Source organism: Lepeophtheirus salmonis, chromosome 5 (genome assembly GCF_016086655.4).
Source record: "Lepeophtheirus salmonis chromosome 5, UVic_Lsal_1.4, whole genome shotgun sequence".
NCBI lineage: Eukaryota > Metazoa > Arthropoda > Copepoda > Siphonostomatoida > Caligidae > Lepeophtheirus > Lepeophtheirus salmonis.
This window is the reverse complement of record NC_052135.2, coordinates 18384066-18406226: the sequence shown is the minus strand read 5'-3', so window position 1 is coordinate 18406226 and position 22161 is coordinate 18384066. Positions and strand designations below refer to the sequence as shown.

Below are 22161 nucleotides of genomic sequence, written 5' to 3'. Positions count from 1 at the left end.
TTTATGTCAATTGCGTCTTCATAGTTACAATGAAAAGCATTGAAATGTTTTTCCAGACAATGACAAAATTTTGAAAACTCACACGAGGGGATCGTAAGGCCTCCCTTAGAGACCAATTCAATCAAAGGACCAGATCTTTCTTCATAGAATCCAAAGTCACATGTATTTCCCCCTAGATTTCAATAAAGGTCTTTAAATTTTTTCCCCAAAAATCTTGCAATTTAAGCCAGAACCTGATCTGAACAAACATTGAAAACTTGAAATGATTATTCTGTATCTGCTGTAATTACTTTTTCGGCTTCAAGAGCTTCAAGAAATCCATAATCTTCCAAATTTTCCTATGATTAAATTGCATCTTCAACATTCTCATTTTCTTGAAATTTTGACGAAAGGAAGTGACTCGTTTTTGATTTAGTAACTATTTGACTATCCTCCTCATCATTTAACTCCTCTTCAACAGCTGGATTTCTTAATATAAGTTCATGATTTTTTCTAATTAAAATAACTTTTAGTCTTCTGAGGGCTTCCACTGGGGATGGATGAGTATTGGCACAAATCCGTGAGAATATATTCTCCAGACAATCTTGATTTAGATGAATGGTTAAAATAAATTTCATTCCATTATCCTTGATACTTTGAAATTATGATTTTGTTGAACGAATGGAGATTAAAGTTCCCTTTTGAAATGGAAGTTGAAAAATTTTCCCCATGACTTTCATGGACAAAACTAACTGCTCAATTTTGTTCAAAGCATCGCTGTTCTAACTAGTTGTATCGGATTTCCATTACATGCAAGATGGGATTATTTAGTCACTTTGAAGGTTATCTTCAACTCACCACAATCTTGTTCAAGAAGGTCTTGGAAGACTTCTTTAGTCAAACTTGCAGAATTACCATGCAAATCATTGAAAATGTATACATGATCTAATAAATCATTGTGAAATAATAAGGACGGTCAGGGAAGGCATACATTTGACGTGTTTTATCCACAGGATTTGAAATGAAAGGTTTTCCAGAGAGAGCTGTAACTGGGAGATTAATGATTTGTTACCTAAATCAAAAGTAATGGCTTTGATAAAAATTCCAGCTGGTTCAAGCCTTTCAATGATGGAGAACAACCATTTCTTTTTCATATGTCTATCGAACTTCACATATATTGCTTGCTTCCACGCATGAAAAAGCCCCTCTTACCATTGCAACCTGCATTTTTTTCCAAGGTCCAAATATTTGCTTAAATTTAGAGGAAATTTCAAACGTCTCTCTAACATCCATCTCATCGAAACAAATAACCGCCATACGCTCTTAATATTCTTCTCAAAAATCTAGACTATTCTCAGAAAATTAAATATTTTGGAGAAAAATTTACCAAATTCACAGTTGATAATAAAGATTTTTTTTTTTTCGAAAAAAAAACTCAAAAATTCCCCAGCTGTTATCGAATATTAAATTTATTGGAAAAAAATTTCAACAATAAATAGTTATTCATAGAAAATTTAATTGTTGAAAAATTAAATATTTAGAAAAAAAAAATTCAAAAATTAAATTAAATTTTTTGAAAAAAAATAAATTGTTAAATACCCCTAATAAATAAAAATCGAAATTGCAAAATAAACATTATTTTCCCTATTCCGATTCCAGAAAAAAACAGCCTATTCTCAATCTGATTATTCGTTCTATCACTAAATTTCACTAAAAATATTTATTTTTATTTTTGAAGGTTAAATAACTGTTGACTCTTGGAATATCTAATATACTACGCAATATTTATTATTTAGTCATTGCTCTTTGAAAAGTCAAAGATTACACCTTAATATTGTATTGTATTATATTTATCACAAGTTTGTGTCGCAGTTAATTCTTCATTTAACAAGCTTCATCTCATTTTTGGGTTGCGGCTACATAGATATATACAATTAGCATTACTGAGTTCATACCTATAAGCTATAACTGTATTATATGTAACACTTTTGTTCTTAGAATCAATAAAAACCTGTTTCAAAAACCTCTTAACAAAATGTTATGAGAAGACAAAAATGACACCCTTGATGAGTTGAGCAGTACTCAAACCCTCGGTTCTTTAAGTAGAGGAGGACTGATTCCATATAAAGTGATTGTTATTGTACATAGTTCTTACCCCTAATTAAACCTTATTATACATTATGAATGATAAAGATATTATTCGAGCATTGTAGTCACACTCCAAGAAACAACGTAAATAAGAGTTGACTAAAGTTAATTACAATCTAAGATGTGGAGTCCTCTTTTCATGTTTTAGTAAATATATCGTGAATATTTTATTTACTGTAGCTATAATATACTGGTACAAATCCGTTGTTAGTTATATTTATCGAATATATTATCTATTTATATATATATATGACAAGTTTGAAATTTACATTTCAAATATAAATAATATTATTTTCTTTAAATTCATTACCTTTTTGTGACTCCATAAATAAATATTTATTTATTTATGCATTATGATATTGTATCTGTATGTACAAGCAAAAACTCTTTTGAATAATGAAAATATGGCGTGTGTAACGCACTGCTTATTTTAATGCTCTTCAGTTGGTTCTCCTTATATCTCTACACCTCCCTTCTTGTGGTTCTTTTATGTTAAATAATAATAAAACTATAACTTTACTTAAGTAATTTACCTTTTAAGCAGAAAAAGAAGATAACACTTTAGTTGCCTTAAAAGGAAGAAACAATCATGAAGAATCTTCAAATGCTCTTCATTACGTGTGTAAGTATATAAATAATTTAGTCTTGATTATTATTTAGCGAGAAAAGGTTGCGTGATAATCATTAGTTTTATTATTAATATTCATGAGTTGCTCCTCTCATTATTGATATATTGTTGTCATAACTAAGAAAGAGCCATGATGATATCGGCTAAATATCTACACTGAGCTTATATACACCCCTCTCGTTTATTTTTAATATTAGCAATTTCAATGGAAAGCTCAAAGGAGTCCTTGATTAAAGTCATCGAAGCGGATTGAGAATACCTCATAGTTATTTAAAGTTCCGTTTATTAGATAATCAAATTGTTTGTCATTATTAACAACTAATGATTTAGAGGCCGGTTATAATTAGTATAGAGGAAACTAGGACGACTGAGTCATGAGTATGGGGCCTCTTTTTAGGTAGTTCCCTGTAATAAAATAAAATATATTCTCAACAACCATCGGGGTACTCTACATAACTTATATTTCTTATGACATCTCTATACTGTCGGATATGAAGGTTTTAAACCTTTGTTGCATAATATATTAAGGATGTTGATTGCATTAAGTACCTTTGTATTTTTATACTAACTATTATATTTTAATGCAAAATGTTCATTCAATTTAACAAATAACTAGTTAGCAAATACTATGGTTTCCACGATTCAATTTTCTCCTTCTATTCATGGAGTTCAAATGAATTCAAATCTTTCACAAGTCCACTCATATTTAATTTCCCCCCTATTTCTACATATAGCCAACAATTATACTATCTCTTCTCATCGGATCATCTGGATGCCGTCCTCAGGAAGTAGTAGACCCTGTACGTAACTTGACTGAAGGAGTCATTAATGGTATTTTTGGGTTCGTGAGAGGAACGGGGGATTTCATCCAGAACGTTACACAAAATGGCAATCCGGTAGGCTTCTGATCTTAATTGAACCAGTATTAATGCACTTTTTATTCTAATAGGACATACAACAAACCGTGGATCGCGTTTTAGATATCACATCAAATGCAACACAAGCCGTCGTGGAGGGTGTTTTCTCATCAGCACCAAATTTATTGAATAACTCCGCTCATGTTATTCGTGGGATAGCAAAGACATCTCAGGATTCAAGGCCCATTATACGGAGTGGTGTGAAAGAGTATAATCGTCACATAGATCTTGCTGCAAAATTCGTTAGGGCATATGGTCAAGTTAGCATCGATAATTTGGGGCGATTCATGGAGGTATTTATAATGTATATACATAAGACAGTCCCCTATTCTGGTTAATATTTTGCATATAGACCAGCGGTTCTTAATCTTTTACCTCGATTACGGAACTTCGCAATCACAAATCTTGGTCAGTGCCGTAGTCACAGATTTGTTATAAGAAGGGGGCTGATATGACTAGGTTGCCAACCGTCCCTTGGATACGGAACCATCCCGTATTTAGAAAATAAAAGTACCCGTCCCGTATTGATCTGAAAGGGGACTTTGTTCTGTAATACTGTGAGTTTTAGAAATTCTTAGAAAAATGCCACTGGAAAATTAATAACAATGCACTTTAAATTAAATTTTATGATACACGTATTCCCAGGCTATGTCCTGCTTTGGAACCAAAGGGCTGAAGGCAAATTCTCACATGTGTACGATGACAAAGAATACGCTCATCCCATTGGCCGAGGAGGTACTGCTGCACACGCAGAAGATAGTCAAAATAACAAAAACAAAGCAGCATGGCTGACACTAGCAGGGCCGGATGCCCCTGCCAATAAGGTGTGCCTTATTTATTTTTTCTTAGAGTTGGCAACTCTAGACAGGACGGACTATGAACGAATCTCCATTAATAGAAAAATAAATGATGACACAGTAATCATCGGGAAAACTATACTACAATAAAAAAACTGAATTTTCCCAAGTTTGATGTCTCTTAAGCCCTTTTGATAAAACAAGGAAACAGAAATCCTCCAACACATCATAGACCCCTTAAATTATTAAAAACAAGGTACATAGTATTTTTGTATGATAAACCGAATACTAAAAAATGCATAAAGTACTATTTTTGACTTATAGCAACTTTATATTTGGAACGGTAAAAGAAGTCTAAATATCGGCAATTTTGACCCCAAAATTTGATTAAAAAGCAAAACTAAAACAGCCTGTACCACAGTAAAAATAGCTTCCAAAGCCAGATTTGCCCCTAGTCCACAACAAAAAAAGGTCTATATGCAGAAATAGAGGAATGTGAACCCAAAAGAGGGACGGGCGTCCGCAGGGAGGGGCTGTAGCCCCCTCACCGATTAAGTAGTTTTCGTTTTTTACTCGAAAATTTAATATTTCAATTTTTTTTTCAAAAAATTTAATATAATTTTCCAACTTTTTAAAAAAAATATTTAGTATTCCAACTTTTTTTTTCCAAAAAATTTAATATTCTTTGTATATCTATGGTTTTTTAAAATGTTTCTCCAAAATTTTTAATATTTGAATTTTTTTTTCCAAAAATTTAATTTTTTATAAAAAGTTGTGGATTAAATTTTCTGAGAATAGCTATGGATATTTTTTTTCAAAAATTTCCAAAAATCAAGCCTTCCCTCCCCCCTCAGAAAAAAAACATATATATATATATATAGGATTTTGGACGCTTCTGATACATAAGTACATTAGTTAATAATTTTTGACCATCATTTATTGTCTAATATGATTCTAGTTCTTTGGGTCTAGATTTCGTTGCAACACAGAGTGTGAAGGAATGGCAAAAGGAAGTGATTCTAGATTGACTTGTGAGAAGAAATATTGTATTGATTACAAAGCACCACAGACTTACAATTTAACACCGGATGACTATGTAAATACGGAAGATGACGATTCAGATGTGGTATAACCAAATAATTAAAAGTTAAAACAAGTTAAACCCCAAAGAAGACGTTTTATGTCTGTTTTTGTTTTATCTAAATAGAAACGCCTATGGTTTAAATAATGTTTTAGTTGAAATACATTTTAAGTACTAAAATTTATATTTAAAAGATGTTATATAATTGAAATTTTAAAAGACATTCATTTTACCTGACAAATAGAAAATTACTTTTTATTTTTATAAAGAAATATGCTTAAAACAAATAAATTCCTTATCAAACAGAATCCATAGATTATAATTATTTTTAACCTTGAAATTGATTTTTCTCAAAATTGCACATCTACTTTAATATAATAGTATAACTGTATGTCCGTCGATACAAACGCATATTTATTTTAATAACGGAATAAGATACATACTTTAGTTATAAAATAAAAGTTGTTCAGAATTCTAAGTGACGTATCTAAGCCTTTGTTTCATTCTGACAAGACCAAATTCCTTGGCTCTGGAGGGCAAGTTTGTTTTTTCGCTAATAAGTTGATTTTTTCATATAACAAGATCGATGCCAGTTTTTTTAAGGTATAGGTTGTGGACTCGAAAATGAACAAAGAAAAAATTAAAATCCAAAAACGAATGATTGAACAAACGGAAAAAGGGAGAATGTATATTGAATACGAATTAAAAAAGAGGATTAGGGAGTTAGTCTTAGTATGTATCCGCATTATGCTTAAAGGAGGAACATATTTATGATTATTATGTTGTCTATCGACAAATTTTACTAAATTCCGGAGTTATTTAAAGCATTAATAAATCATTCGAAATAAAATAGATCGGGATCATCTTAGTAATAATATAAGAGGTTATTTGAAATCAGCATAAAGTTTTTCAAATTACACAATAATTTTCATGTAGTATAATGATTTTTTCCCCTACTCAAAGTTGTCTCAACCTACAAGAAGCATAAAAAACTCCAACAAATTGAAATTGAAATTTTTCGAACACCAGATATTCTATGGAAAATTAACCATAGATTCGTAATAAGTGCACTAAGCTTGATTAGAATTAAATATGGAGCTCAAAAGATTTTTGAAAGTGTAGAATTTTGTTGACTTGTGTACTTATCATGGGAGTTTCAGAGTTTGATCTTTTTCATGTCGACTTTATTTGTATTTCAAAAAAAAAAAAAATATTATAAATTGTACTGATGATAATGAAGTATCTAAATAATAATATAATTAATTATAATAATAAATAACTTTAGTAAATTAGATTTTGTTTTCTTCTTGTTAAGGAGTGATTTTATTTCATATTGTCCAAGGAAGTCCAAGGAAAAGTGCCCCATGAGTATCATTTGAAGCACGTTCATAAAAGAAAACATTAATTAACGTTCTTATTTATGATTCATTTGTTTTTTTGTTTGTGGGCCTCATGTATTAAAAATATAAGCTAAGGAGGCTTTGAAATATGCCGGATATTTCCTTTCGGCGATGAAAAGTTGATGGTAGAAGAAATGCGGCGGCAGCCATCTCCGTCATAGCAATAATGTCTGTCTTGGTAGTAAAATATTATAAATCAGTATTGAATATAATTAATAGAATTAATAATAATAGTAATGTTGTAATCTCCTAAAATGTAATTAATAATTATTCTTTGTCACACATTTTTACAAAAGTAGGAATTTTTCATGGATTGGAGTCGCTAAAATAATATTTCTGGTGGGAATTTTTCTACATAAGTGTCTGTTTGCTGATTGCTTGAGGATGATGACGAAGAAGAGGTTGAGGAGCCGCTAGAAAGCTTCTCTGAGGGAGATTTTAATATCAGAGTTGAGGATGAGCTCCGAGCTAAACTTAAATTGGGAGAATCTCCAGAAACTTGAACGCCAATGTCCCGCACTAGCACCATATGAAAATCTCCCTCCTCCTCATCCTCGTCTTGTTGAAGATGTTCGCCCTCTTTTACTTTGTCTCCACTTTCCGCATCCATCCTTCTTATACCAACGCATTCGCTCTCGTCCTCTATGCCCTGGGGGGATTGTTGTAGCTCCTCTTCTACTAAAACAACAACTTCGAGTATTTCTTGATCATTTAAATCTGCTTCTAAATCATTTTCCCCCACTGGATTGTCTTTTTCCCTTTGAGAGAAAACATGTTGAGGAATAGGTCTAGGAGAAGCTCCTTTTTGAGGAAAAGACTCTTCATCCGAAGATAAAGATGATCGCAAACCCGGTGGAGGATGTTCGATTGTAACTGGAACGGTAAATTGGTGAATTGAAGTCTCCGAGTCGAGGGATGAACCTGAGCAAGAACTGGACTGATTGTTTCTTTCTAATGGGTTTTTAGAGGAATCATAAGGAAGGAAACCTTCTTCACTCAATATACCACCCCCCTCATCATTCCTGCCACCAGAACCGAAGACGCCGCCTCCCCTAGCATCAAAATCATCGTCATCTATTTCCTCTTCCATTGCAAGGGTCACTCGGCCTGAAGGAAGAAAGAGCTCAGATATATCGGATTGAAATTCTTCCCCACATAGATCACTATATTCAGAAATTGAATGCTTGGCTCTTTTGATAATGCTACTCCTACGACTAAAAACGACTGGAGACTCATCTGATGAGCCTTTGAGCTGACCCTCGGAATCAAAAATATCACCATCATCCTCAGATACAATTGAACAAAATGAATTTGTTCGCTTATCGCCGCTGCTGCTACTAGGAGAACTAGATGAATTCTTACTCCTTCCCGCCGGAACTGTTAAATAAGTCGATGAGGAATTTGCAGGTAATGTTAATTGACGAATTGTCCTAAATCTCCTTTGACGTAGGCCTATAGAGGGCTCTTGAAGACTTGAGACTCGAGATTTACGATAATTCATTCCCCGAATCTGTCCACTGGCACTCATTTCACTGACACTTTTAACAGAACTAGGTTGTTTATTATAATCTGAATTTTCTTCGTTGTTTTCTCCTATTTTTTCCTCCGGATACGACTCAATACTGCAACTCCTATCCGCAAAAGAAGCAGCTGACTCAATTTCCCCGGCTGATTCCTCAACTGACTCGAGTGGAAGTGGATGATGATGAATGGTTCCATTAAAACTATTCATACTTGGAGCAGGGGACAGTGTTGGAGTAGGGGTAGTGATTTGAATGTTGATGGTTGCTGGTTCGACCTGAATTGAAAATGATCGTTGTTGGAGGCATCCTTTCTTTTCTTTGTAGATGAGAGCTGGGCGAGTACAAAGACTACCAGCACTACTTGGGAATGCACCTAAACTCCCACGCTTCGCTGAAAATAGATAAACATAATGTTAAAATGTATCCAACAAAATAAATATAGTATAATTAGGTTATGCAAGACTAAAGTTACCGTTTTGCTCAGAGGAGGGATTAACTGTGAGAATAAGTAGATGGTCTAGACTTGGGGATGCAAAGTGGATTTCCGGATCGGACAATGAGCGCTTCACTGAACCCAGTGGCATGATGCACTTGGGGTCTACCACTGGAATATACAGATATGCTCCGGGTAGACTCTTTACAGTGTAAGCATTTGACACAGAGCTCACCTAGGACAAAATAAAAGAAGATTTATGTATAATTAGCAAGCAGTAATGACTAATGGTTTGAAAAACAAAGCATTGATGAGAATTAATTTTCAATGGATTTATAAAAAAAAATTCTATATTTATTAAATTATGACTAATTTACCGTTCTTACTTGTGAATTTCTTCTGGGCTCAAGGGTTGAATCTAGTGTAGAATGATATTGAGGAAGAGAGGAAGGCTGTTGAGAGCATGAACACAAATCGGGTTCATTTGGAGTTGGAACTGGGAACAAATAATTTCCACACTCATCCAAATAGTACAAATCACCCTCATCGTCATGGGATGAAGAAAAACCGCCCATTCGAAGAGGAATACACTCGAAACCAAAGTCCTCTGCTGCGGGTGTTACACTGAGTATTGGTGGTGAATTTAATATGGAAGTTCTTTGAATTTGATCCCTCCTCTCTTCTTCATCCTCATCCTCTTCGTCATCCTCTTCGTCATTGTTATAATCTATGTCATGAGTTCGATGATCCCCATTATTGGGTGGCAATCCTGAACCACATATGTCGACATCTGCATTACTTTGAGTGGCTGGAGTATTAGTTAATTTCTTGCCTCGGTTTTTCCACATGGGCTTACACTTGGTTTTATACACTACGAGTAGACATACAAATGCAAAAAACCCTCCGAGAACAACGGCTGTTATTGCTCCATCCATTGCATTGTAATTTTTGTAGAACTCTCGCCTCTCGATTTCTTTTAGCCATTCTTCTTTGGACATTTCTGTAGGAGGAACGGTCGAGGAAAACCGGCTTGGAAGAGTGGAGCTCGTCGGAAGACGTGTTGTTGAACAACTGGATCCAGAGCAGTCGGAGGAGGGGCCCTGTCCCAGACGACGAGAATGACGATGGGAAGAGGAACGGCTTTTTGAAGTGTCCATTTAAACTAGAATTTCTCAATCTACCATGAGGAGTATGTTCCTTGGATGATTTCTTCGAGAATATTTTCTAGTCATATCATGAAAATAAAAAGGTTTTTCTTCATTTGAAATAGAGTCGTCGAGAGTTAACACAATGGAAGCCGTCGTTGCTGTTGATGTCACTATCCTTGGACGTATCGCTCTGATTCATTTTTCATTATGGAGGTAGAATTAGAGTAATATGGTGGTGGGTGCGTTCTATTGTTAATCTCTGAGGTCCAAGTGGTTAATCTCATCCTCAATATACAGGACCCTCCCTCCTTACCATTTATTTATATACATAAAGAGGCTAATATGTAGGTGGATATCAGGGTTTTTTGTACGTGTGTAATCATCCGTTGATCTTCTTTATCTGAAACAGGATAAATATGGAAATAAATATTATGTATATTGTATAAGTCTACTTTTTAATATTCAAACTATAAGTTAATGTATGAAGCAAGATAATTATGTCTTGTCATAAGAAGCCGAAGAAAAAAGAACTTTACTGAGAAATTTCTTTGAGTAAATAAATACTTAATATAAACAAATTCAACATTTTATGTAGTAACTAAATGTTCTGCCTATGTCTATATATTAACAATGAGGCACTCGTCTGACTTGAAAGAAGAAATAAAATAAAAAGTTATATACTTCTCAAGCATGAGTCATACTGTAGATGGACATGATTAATGGATTGATTAATTAATTCACATACAAATTATTATGGAAGTATTCCTACATATACAATGTAAAGTTCTCTGAATATATTTATGAATATTGATTTTAAGATCTGTTCTGACAGTTTCCCTACATGGACATAAAAGTAACAAATTTGATTGTAAAGAGATAGGTCACGAATGTACTGTGTACTAAATGACACTTGCCGCTTTACCAGCTTCTTTTCTTCTAATTAGTGTTCTGAACGTTGTTGATTGGTTGAATGATAATTAGTTCTTGTTTGGCTGTGAACAATCAGTGTACGTACACAGGATTATCTGTATATATACATATATAAAAGAGAATGGGTGTGTGTAGATGTCCATTATATATTCCCACGTTTTTTGCATGGGTTCCTCTTTTGAGATTGGATAGGCTATGATGTGGTGTGTCATATAAGGGGGGCTTATCCTATACCCAAAACACAAAAAAGGTTTTTTGCAGTTTAAGAAGACTAGATACGGGTTTGAATTATTTCTCAAAAAGAGATTGGAGTTTCAGAATACAACTATACGAATAACTGTGCTTCCTAAATTTATTCCAAAACAAAAAAAATATGGGCAAAAAAAAAAATCGGTGAAAATTGTAATTTCGTTTATTTCAGGTGCAAAAAAATGAACTCTCACTGGAATATGGGATTAGTAGATATAATAAAGTTTATGAGAATTTGTCTGGGGATTCGTTTGCATATAAATTTGGCAAAGAAAAATTTATGTTTAACTGAAATATCTGTCTTTCTCAAAAATTTTCAAAAATCAACAGTATTTGAAAAAAAGTAAAAAATTTAGGACAAAAATTAAAAAATTTAATTACAAATATTAAATTATTTGGAAATCAATTTCATAAATTAAATTTCAAATATTAATTTTTTGGAAAAAACATTTCAAATATTAATTTTTAGGAAAAAACATTTCAAAAATGTAAGTTCTTTTTTTTCAATAAATTTTAAATATTTTTTTTTTTTTAATAAATTTTAAATATTAAATATTTTTTTTTTTAATAAATTTTAAATATTTAATTTTTTTCAATACGTTTAAAATATTTAGTTTTTTTGCAGTAAAATTGAATTTTTTTATGAATACAGCTATTTTACATTTGAAATTTAATTGAAAACAATTCCAAAAAACATGCCCCCAATATATATATATAAATTTAATGCTGCGGACGTTCCTCAATTATAATGCTACTTGGAGGAACATTATATAAGCTAAGCCTTATATAAGCCTAAACAAAAATATAGAAGCTAAAATGATTTAATATTGCTGGTTTGGATTGGATAGGTATACAAAAATACATATTTTGATCTGGAGAAGTTTAATGCAACTGTTGATTTTGGTATACTTTAAAATATTATCTCAAAATTCGGAGAAAAACAATCAGCCTATTAAATTTATGAATGTTTCGGTAAAATAGTATCCCTAAATCATACTAAAGTTAACAGCTGAAGACAATAGACCAGTCTTTCGCATACCTTCTCATCTCTTTATTTTTCTTTTTTATGTTATTCATCTATCAAATCGGTCCAGACTGATTTTTAAATAAAACCGATGAAGATCAATTTATAAATATATATATATTTTTTTTTGGGGGATGGGGGGGGAGGGGCTGATCCAACAAAACACAAGTAGTATTATAGTTTGATAGTTTGGATTAATTACATCATTAGACTCGAGTCAAAGGACTTAATTAAGGTGACTAAAGGTCCTTTTTTTAATTTTTCAAAAAAAAAAAATAGATATTGAATCTTGTTTGGGGCTTGACTTAACTTTTTTCTATTATTTTAAGCCGATTTTAAACTATTTGTCCTCAAACAACCTGACATTTCCTGCATAATTAAAATGCATCCGGGCACCCATGAAATAAGAGTCCAGAAAAAGGATATATTTTAAAAGAAAATCTATTTAAATTTAATTTAATCGATTTGAAAATTTAACCTCTCAAATAAAATCATCGAAACGGAATCAATAATAAGATTAAGTCGACATAGGACTGCATTTATAAATACGACTTAAAAGTTGGCCCACCATTCTAAACATTCTTCAAATTGGTAGGGTTACCATTTTAATTAACGATTTTTTTCTTACATATCAAAAATGCTTACAATTTACAACCTTTAAAACAGATTAGCAAAACACGTCTGTCAGTTTAAGTAGATACGAAGATCGTTTGAAAAGTCCGTGCAAAGTCTGAGAGATGGGACTACTGTCACATATCGGCGTTATGTTTTGTTAGTAGCATCTCTTGGAAGAACACACACCAACTTTCAGCCAGATAGATCTATTTCTTTCTGTTTATCACTCGTTTGAATCGAGGGATCGAGCGAAAAGGTTATGGCAACTATCTTTTGGATTCTTGAGGAATAATCCTCTTGACTATCTGGAAAAGGGTATTACTATTGTAGGTGCATATTATTCAGTGGTATTGGACAGTTTGAAAACGGAGCTGCAAGAAAAACGTCCATGATTGGCCCAGAAAAAGTCATTTTTTATCACGACAATGCACCAGCTCACACCTCAGCAGTTGTGGTTAAAAATTAATGGATATAGGATTCCAACTCGAGATGCCCACAGCAATAGCAATCTCATGAATCTTCATTCTTCCGTCATCAATCACCATATCTTTGATTTTATCAATGATTTCTAGAGTAGTAACCTCCATAGGGCGTCCATAACGTTCAGCGTCGCTTGTGCCAATATGGCCACTCTGTAAATTTTGAAACCACATATAAACTGTTAGAATCGAAGATGCATACTCCCCATATTGTTTATCAAGCTTCTTTTTAGTCTCCTGGGTCGTTTTGCCCTTCATAAAGTAATGTTTAATCGACACACGAAATTCTTTTTTGTCCATTTTTTGAAAATCACTACACTTCTTCGATTCAAACGAATGCCAAACAGAAAGAAATTGACTGATCTGGCTGAAAGTTGGTGGGTGTTCTTCCAAGAGATTCTACTAACTAAACATAACCTCCATACGCACCAGTAATGGCATCACTCGGACTTTGCACGAACCTATCAAACGACCCCCGTAGAATCGTCGTTGTGATATGTTTTTCCACACAAGATTTCGCTTTTATGATACAAAAGATACCTTTACATTCTCATTCATAGTCATTTTCCCTTATGCACCTTTGTCTTCCTTTGCAGAATTTACCTTGTTAATTCAGTTAAAAGGGTGAATTCATAAAGGTTGAATAGTTAGTTATGGAGTAATATTCAACGTTCAATAATTCAATTTGGAAATACAAAAATTCATCTAAGGTCATACTTTTTACAACTATTCTTTATATTTTGCAATAATCAGAGTTTTAACTCACTAACTTATACAAGAAACACGCTCAGAAACTTACTCTTATTCTTCTCCCTCTCGTTTCTCTTTATATATATGTTTTGCAAAGTTTTAGTCCGATGTATGAAATTGATTTATTTTTTAAATTGTACTCTTCAAGAAGAAAGACTCTTCAGATTAATTAATTAGTTATTTCTTAAGATTAATGTCTCTTAATAAGGACATCAATCGCAGATAGAGTAAGATATAATATATATGTTACTTTACGTACAAAAGGATTACTTTAATAAATCAACCTTTAGAGGAAGAGAGAAAGCCCTCTCCCTTATTTTTATACAATCTTCTTTTGATACAATTTGACCAGGATGCCTACAGAAAGATGGAATTTTTTCTTCTTTTTCTTTTTTGAAAAAAAGAGGAAAATAGTTTGATAGGAGATAATATCTAAATGTTGAAAACCTTTATTATCTATTTAAGTATACTATATGTATACATCCTCTCTTGCAACTAGGGTGTCTCTAACAGGATCTAGTTTTCCTCAAGCTTTCTTGGCGTTTTACACCTTCAGGAAATCCGGCATTTAATTATTTTATAGTATTAGCTTCATTTAATTACTATAATACCTAAGGGGCAGAAAAATATGTGATCCACTTTTCAGAAAATATTTTATATATTTTTGGACATTGGACATATTTGCTTTTTTTGTAAAAAAACAACAACAACTTATATTCCACTTTTGGTGGAGAAAATGTTAGATTTATAACTTATTTTAAAACATTTAATTTTTAAAATGGAATTTTGTGGCTGTACTTGCCTAATTTGCCAAGTCTACCCAGACTAAATAACAGCCTGTCTCGCTTCACTCTTTACCTGAGCTATGAAAACAAGTGGCTAAATAAAAACTATGTAATCAATTGTTGCCAAAATTTACACTAATATCTTTTTTGTCAACTAGGGTTGAATTGTTCTATAAATAAACTTGAAAGTCCCATGGATTTACCAATTTAATTGAATTCAAAAGATAAATTCTTAAGAGAAAAAATTATTTATTGTCGAAGTTTATAAATTCACATTGAAGTACGGAGTATAAAAACCTCGGCACTTTTAAGTATTTTTTTAGCATACTTACAAGATATTTTGCTAAAAAGCTAAACATTTTTTTCTTTCTCCTCATAGTTAATATCAAACCTGTATTAAAGGGTTAGGCAAGAGAAACTGAAAACGACTGCTTGGTGCAGTTTACCTCTTAGACCAAGTTTCCTATTTTTTGTAACAATTCTCAATTCGGAAACTGGATTATCAGAATTAGACGACCCTTAGCTCTACCAAAAATTTAGTTTTTAATCATTTTTTTCAATTTTATTATTATTATTTTTTTTTTGGGGTGGGAAAGGGTCACAAATCAAAAAATTTGAACGCACATGATATTAAAAAAACAACCTACACACTAGTAATGATAAAATGAGTATTGTGAACTTATGGATAAAACTAGTCAAAAAATTTATTCATTCTTCAAAAAAATATATAAAAAAATACGTAAAACAGTTGAAACTGAAATTTACATAAATTAAAAATATAGTCTCTGTTTATGTCTATATATGGTGCTTTTGGTATATATATGAACCTAAGTAATATAGTTGTATAGATTAAGGCTAGACAATGGTATAATAGAAATACGAGGTTAGCCAATCATATTGCTATTGCTAGCTAGAATTTTCCATATGATGCAATATACTAACTGCTAGGCAAGACCGACAGATTTTGACGTCATAGAGTATAACAGTGGTACTCTAACAGAAACAGTCAAGGAAGGCAATATATAGCTACTCTTATTAACAGTTTTGTTCGATGATTCATTATTAATAGCATGGTAGAAGTCAAACATCAAACGGAAGAGCTTTATGGTATAAACTTGTATTTCTTTTAATGTTAGGCTAGACCTATATTTATTTTTTATAGGCAGACCGATTTTAGGCCCTTTGATAAATAAAATTTGCTATATTCCCTCCCGATAGAAGAAAAGATAAAGTAATTTTTATGCAAGCTATTGTTAGATAAAATGCTTAAATATCATAACCTTTAAGTCATTTTTGAAAGTTCCATATTCTTTTTATTCTACCTATTGTTGGCCAACATACGTCGATTAAGTTGCCTACTTTTCTAGCTCTCAGTAAATTTATATTCTGCAAATGATTGTTCAATAATATAAACTATACTTCTTTATAGCAAAAATAAGCAAAATTAATCAGCTTAAAGCACCTTTCCATTCTAAATGAAATTTAATATTTTGTTATAATTTAGTTTTAGTTTAACATTTAGATCCTTTAATTGGAAATTAAATATTTAGCTTTCTAACTTTCATAATTTTTTAAAACTCTTATTGATCAATGTCTGAATCAGTGGTTTTCAAACATTTAGAGTGCAGTACACCAGAGAAAGTATCAAGAATAACCATTATGACCAAACTCAATATCCAATAGCGGAGGCTCAATCTATTTATGACGTTTCTCCAGGCTCCACGTACAATTTATGGGAACTTGTGTAGCAATAGTGGTACGTGCACTAGAGTTTGATAACCACTGGTTTAGAGAATAAAAAGTTACATTAAAACGTAGACATGGTCTAGTTGCCATCAATAAAATAAAACACCCTCCTCTAAATTTTTCTATAAAGCAGTGATTAAAGTTATCTGGAGAAAAACTATAGGATTCTCAAAATCTATGGTGATGAGGAAAATCATATTATGGCCGAAGTGGCCATAATGGAACTTTTATATAATTTCTACTGCAAGATTTTCAATTTTTTTGTGGAAGGAACAAAGTCGGCCCATCAGTTACTGATATTTTTCTCTCCCAAAAATCTGCATTGGCCTCAATATAATTATATATATATATAGGTTGAGTCCTAATGCAAGCATAATGAAGCTTAATAAAAATTTAAAGTTATTAAGGTAATAATATGTCAATTAAAAATGAAAGCAATTTTACTCAATCCCTCACTCTGCAGTTATTTAAAATCATCAGGTGATCCAATTTCATACCACAAATGTACGTCAAATATCTGCATTAATATATTTGTACATGGTTTTATATCATTAAATATATCTTTTATTTTTTGCACAGCAAAGTTTTAAGAATAATAGACACAAATGAGGACCAAATATAAAAAAAGTTATAATTATTTTCCCCTCAAAATTGACTACTCTACGAATGTTTAATAAATACTTTTTAATTTTCATTTGATATATTTTTCAAGTAACCAAATTTATAATAGCACAGTATATTATTATGGATTTTTTTAATATTCATGAAAATGCTTCAATAAATAGGTCTATAGAAATTAATGGCTCGTGTCATTCAAAGGCAAATATTGCACCGTGCATCAAATAAGCAAGTAGGGGACACAAAACGAAGTATTGATTCTTAGTTATATCATATCCCAAGTGCTTGTGTTCTTGAAGATCAAGTTTATAGAAATTTAAGACAAATTTGTTGAATTGTCTTACTACGAATTCTATTTATTTTAAATCACAGAAATATAAGAATAAATATCCATTTTTTCTTTTTTACAATTAATAAAGTGTACTTTTTGAGTATGTCACGGAACAAGATCCCTAATAAAATGGATCTCAAACCCATTATATATCTAACTAACTGCTGAAAAGGTCTGCCTAAGAGTATGATTTATCATATATACTTGCTAATCATCATTAATGAACGGATAGAGATGGCATTGGTCTAAATATGGAGAGCCAAGGCTTTCACTTCCTTAAGGGTATTATGTAATATATGCTAGAAATAAGGTCAAGATTCAAATGAATAGAAAAGCTTTTTGTTTTGTCAAAAAATTATGAATATATTAAAATGCTTACGGATCACTTTTTGAGTGCGTGTCGCTATATTCATCACATTGTCCCACCCCCACTACTTAATATACAGCGTCGTTCTTCTCCACACTTTACATTTTTTTCTTTAATCAATCACCTCTAATATGATTCAACTTTGATTAATTATTGCCTTTGGATGATTTTATTATTTTTTTACTGTACAAAAAAGTCTCATTCACAAGTAGTTATACATACACACACATATATATTATAAAGGGCTCATAAACATATAGAGGGCGATAGTTGTAGCTATATATATATATGTATGTAGGCCACGGTTGGGCCTTTTCTTCTCTTCTCCTTCGCTTTCTTCTTTTTTGCAGAGAAAAGCGCACATAGAGGGGGGAGAAAAGGAACAGAAAAGGAGAGGGGAAGGAAAATGGCTCTCTAAACCTTGAAAGTTCTTCTCTTCTTCTGCAGAGGGAGGGAGAGATCCCTCGAGCGAGTGTGCCCGTCCACGAAAGAGAAAAAGATACATTTTCCCTAATGCAAAAATAAATACATAAAATATGCTCGAATATAAATATAATATGTATTATATTTATATTATATCCCATCAAATTATCTTTTGTCTGTTATATAACCATTGAAATATATAAAAATTAATTGTTAATCTCTCTCTCGACTTATGTATGTATGTACACAAGTAGTATGTCAAGTTTAAAACAAACCAATAAAAGAAGAAAATTCACATTTATTTTTTTACTTGATATATACCAACAGCACAATATTTAATAGTCATGTTTGAGTTAAGTATAGGCTTTTTATTCAAGTTTGTGAGATAAGTTAAGATACCCAATAGATTTGACTACAATTTAAAACCTTTATTTGAATTAAAAGCCTTATATTTGCCCAGATATAACCTTTCAAATAAAATATATCCGTTTTTCATTCATTAATTGTGTTCATCAATTTTTGCACCATTAAGTAGAATTTGCGGGTCCTTCAAAGGGTCAATAAGAAGATAAATGGAAGGTGATTCTTGGAAATAGACTAATGTAATCATTTACACACCATTTTGAGAAAAACATAATTCTAGCTTCCTTGCTTGTGCTGACGGGCCACACATTTCAAGAAGTAAAGAAAAGAATGACGTAAATGGAATTGATTAATATAATAATAAATGTTACCAACCTACATAGAACCTGTATAATCTCATATTAAAAATGCAGCAACAAGTTAAAAAAACAAAACAACTCCAGTTATCTTTCCCTCTGTCAAGTGAAAGAGAAGGGAGAACAATTTCTGTACAAAGAAATGCAGAGGCGTCCAGAGGATTACATTTGGGAAGAGAGGGGCTTGGTATTTCCATTTTTTTTTTTTTCCAATTAAAAATTACAATTTTTCGGAAAAAAAATTGAAAAATTAAATTTTTTGGAAAAAAAATTAAAAAATTCACAGCTATTCACAAAAAAATGATTTCTTTGAAAAAATAAATTACAAAAATCCAGATTTGTTCACAAAAAACTTTTTCTAAAATTCAAAATAAAATTTTTGAGAAATTATGAAATTCAAATATAAAATTTTTTGGAAAAAAATTTCAAATATTAAATTTTTCGGAAAAAAATTTCAAAAACCCATAGCTATTTACAAAAAATTAAATATTTAAAAACAAATTGAAATATTACATTTTCTAGTAAGAATAAAAAAATCCTGGAGGGGGGATACAGCCCTCCAGCCCTCTCCCATTGGACGCCCCTGGAATGATGTCATTAAGTAAAATATATATCGTTATTTACATAAAGAGATGCTCAGTAAGTTCATCCATGTTTTAACCCCCTACTCCTCCAATGAATCAATACACTTTAATAAAATAGATAAAATAAATGTTGTTATTCCTTACTTTCTCTCTCAGTCCTACAAAAATAAATAAAGAAGCTTATTCCTTTACATCATCACTTGGATTAAATTTGTCTCAAGTCAACACAAAAATAAGCCCGAATGATTTTCTTTTCAAAATTGAGTGTTGATACCGGTTGTATTCTCATACGAATTAGGCTCAATTTCCACCAACAATTAATCATTCTTATTAATCCTCTTGAGTTGCGTCTCGCTAAAATTGATCACCACAATAAAAGAATGAGAAATAGGTTGGCTTCATTTGAAAAGGGCCCTATTGGGGCCAATTTATATCTCTTAAATCAATTAAAACGATAGCTAAAATTCTGGAGTATCTTAACGTATCCCACAAATTTGAATAGCAATCCCTTATAATTGACTCGAAGGCCTATGAAATATTAAGCAAAAATATATTGAGATTTCACCTATTGTTCAATATGGTCTATATGTTGACAAACCACATATAATATTTAAATATCTAATCAACTTTTGATCATTTTATATCAGGTGCATATTATTTATATGAGGTGTGTTCAAAAAGTAAGAATTATTTTTAAATTTCGCGGGCAAGGTAAATTTGGTATGCTCGATTTTTACTTATTAAGTCCACTCGCTACGAACATATATCAACTGATTCAACTATAGTATAATATGTTTAGTTTGTTTGAGAGATGCATAAAGGCCATAAGTATTTTGTGTGTTCGGCGATTTTTGCTATTGAAAAACAGGGATCCAAGAATTTACTTCAAATTTTATGTAAAAAATGAAATTAAATGCTCCAAAACACTTGAAATATTGACAATGGAATAAAGTGAAACTGTTCTGAGTAAAATAAAATGTTTATAAGCGGTACAAACTTTTCCAAAATGACCGGGAAGATACCAATGTCGAGCCTCCCTCTGGGTGTCGAAGCACGTCAACAACAGATGAAAACGTTGAAGCTGTGAAGAAAATTGTTTTTGAAAATTGTCGAATCACTATCAAAGAAGTTACTGAGGATATTGGTATATATCGGTTGGCTCGTACCATAATTTTTTTTCGAACGTTTTGGGTATGAGACGAGCGACTGTGAAGTTAGTTCTGAAACTGCTTAATTTTGACAAAAAGAATCGTCGCATTTTTTGGCCAAAAACAACCCTCCAATCATGCCTGAGTTACCCTATTCACCGGAATTGGGCCCCATGTGACTTTTTCTTGTTCCCAAAACTGAAGAAACCTATAAAGAACGGGAATTTGTAACGATTGAGGAGATAAAGACTACATCACTGGAAGAGTTAAAGGCTATACTGAAAAGTTCTTATGAGAAGTGCTTCGAGGATTGGAAAAAGTGTTGGCACCAGTGCATTGTATCTATATGATTACTTTGAAGAAGAGAACATAAATATCGTGGAGTAAATGATTTTTTTTCCTCAAAAAAAACATACTTAGTCCCCTTACTTTTTGAACACTACTCGTATGTACATATGATTCTTTTTTACACACATCGAATAGATCCTAAAGAATATTGATTCTAATACTCTTAAGAAATAACGATAAGTAAAAGTAAACTAATAGATAATATAAAAGGTAATTAATTAATCTTTTCTTTTTTTTTTCAATATGCCTATGTTATAAATATATTTTTTAAATTATCTGAATGCTCTCTAGCGAAAGCACGGTTTTTCTTATTTACGTAACAGTTAAAAAGTTAGTAAATCACGCAACCTTGTACTACTAAATATTTCAATGGATATAGATTATAGAAATAAAATATAATATGTACATATATAGAGTGATGATACTGAGTTGACCAAACAATTCGATACATATATATAGTATGTCCTGTTTATAAGTTCCACCAATTTTATCAAATCATAGGCATAATTTGGATCTAATTTGTCTCTAATTAGCGTCAACCCACATATTATCACAATATTTTAAATAAGATGTATATACATAGTCACACGTTAAACAAACCGACTTGTGTGTCCTATAATTATACCTCCAGAGCAGCAACTTTTGCAAAATATTGGGGTTAAGAAAAATAATTAGGCCTTTCAGTCTATTAATGAATATATCTTTGATTAATTACTAGCTGAGAAGTGATAAGAAATTCTTCTATTCGAACAGTTGCCGTTTATATATATATTTTTCTTATTATACTAATTTTATTACCTATTTTGTCTCTGGTTCGAATTCATTACATCTTTCCAACATTTTTCCAAAAGAAAACAACCATTTAATGCATTCTATAGTAATATACATACTATATTGTGATTTAAAAATTCCAAAAGAACATCAATTTTAAGCCAAAATAACAAAAACGACCTATAAATCTCATTTATTTATATATTAATGTACAATATTA

General features: G+C 31.6%; 2 protein-coding genes and 1 long non-coding RNA gene across 5 annotated transcripts; 2 read left to right on the top strand and 1 right to left on the bottom strand.

Annotated features, from left to right (window-relative positions):
- The first annotated feature begins 2255 nt into the window (after positions 1–2255).
- Positions 2256–5858, top strand: LOC121118170 (uncharacterized). The gene is made up of 5 exons (XM_040712716.2): positions 2256–2274; positions 2672–2749; positions 3490–3651; positions 3705–3965; positions 5428–5858. Exons 2-5 carry the CDS (start codon positions 2717–2719, stop codon positions 5599–5601), a joined length of 630 nt encoding a protein of 209 aa, XP_040568650.1. The 5' UTR covers positions 2256–2274; positions 2672–2716; the 3' UTR covers positions 5602–5858.
- LOC139905364 (uncharacterized) lies at positions 4503–5130 on the top strand. The gene is made up of 2 exons (XR_011780034.1): positions 4503–4725; positions 4794–5130. It is a non-coding gene; the product is annotated as an uncharacterized lncRNA (long non-coding RNA).
- Positions 5859–6719: 861 nt separating the features above from the next.
- LOC121118095 (uncharacterized) lies at positions 6720–18222 on the bottom strand. Of its 3 annotated transcripts, XM_071888347.1 has the most exons (5): positions 17961–18158; positions 17786–17880; positions 9293–10454; positions 8946–9141; positions 6720–8864 (listed from the first exon to the last, which is right to left on the bottom strand). In XM_071888347.1, the coding sequence occupies exons 3-5, from the start codon at positions 10061–10063 to the stop codon at positions 7273–7275; spliced, it is 2559 nt and encodes an 852-aa protein (XP_071744448.1). In that variant the 5' UTR covers positions 10064–10454; positions 17786–17880; positions 17961–18158; the 3' UTR covers positions 6720–7272. The 3 variants fall into 3 exon arrangements, with proteins under 3 accessions (XP_071744448.1, XP_040568573.1, XP_040568570.1); XM_040712639.2 differs by lacking the exon at positions 17786–17880 and having other exon boundaries at positions 17961–18222; XM_040712636.2 differs by lacking the exon at positions 17786–17880 and having other exon boundaries at positions 9284–10454; positions 17961–18204.
- Between the last annotated feature and the right edge of the window lie 3939 nt (positions 18223–22161).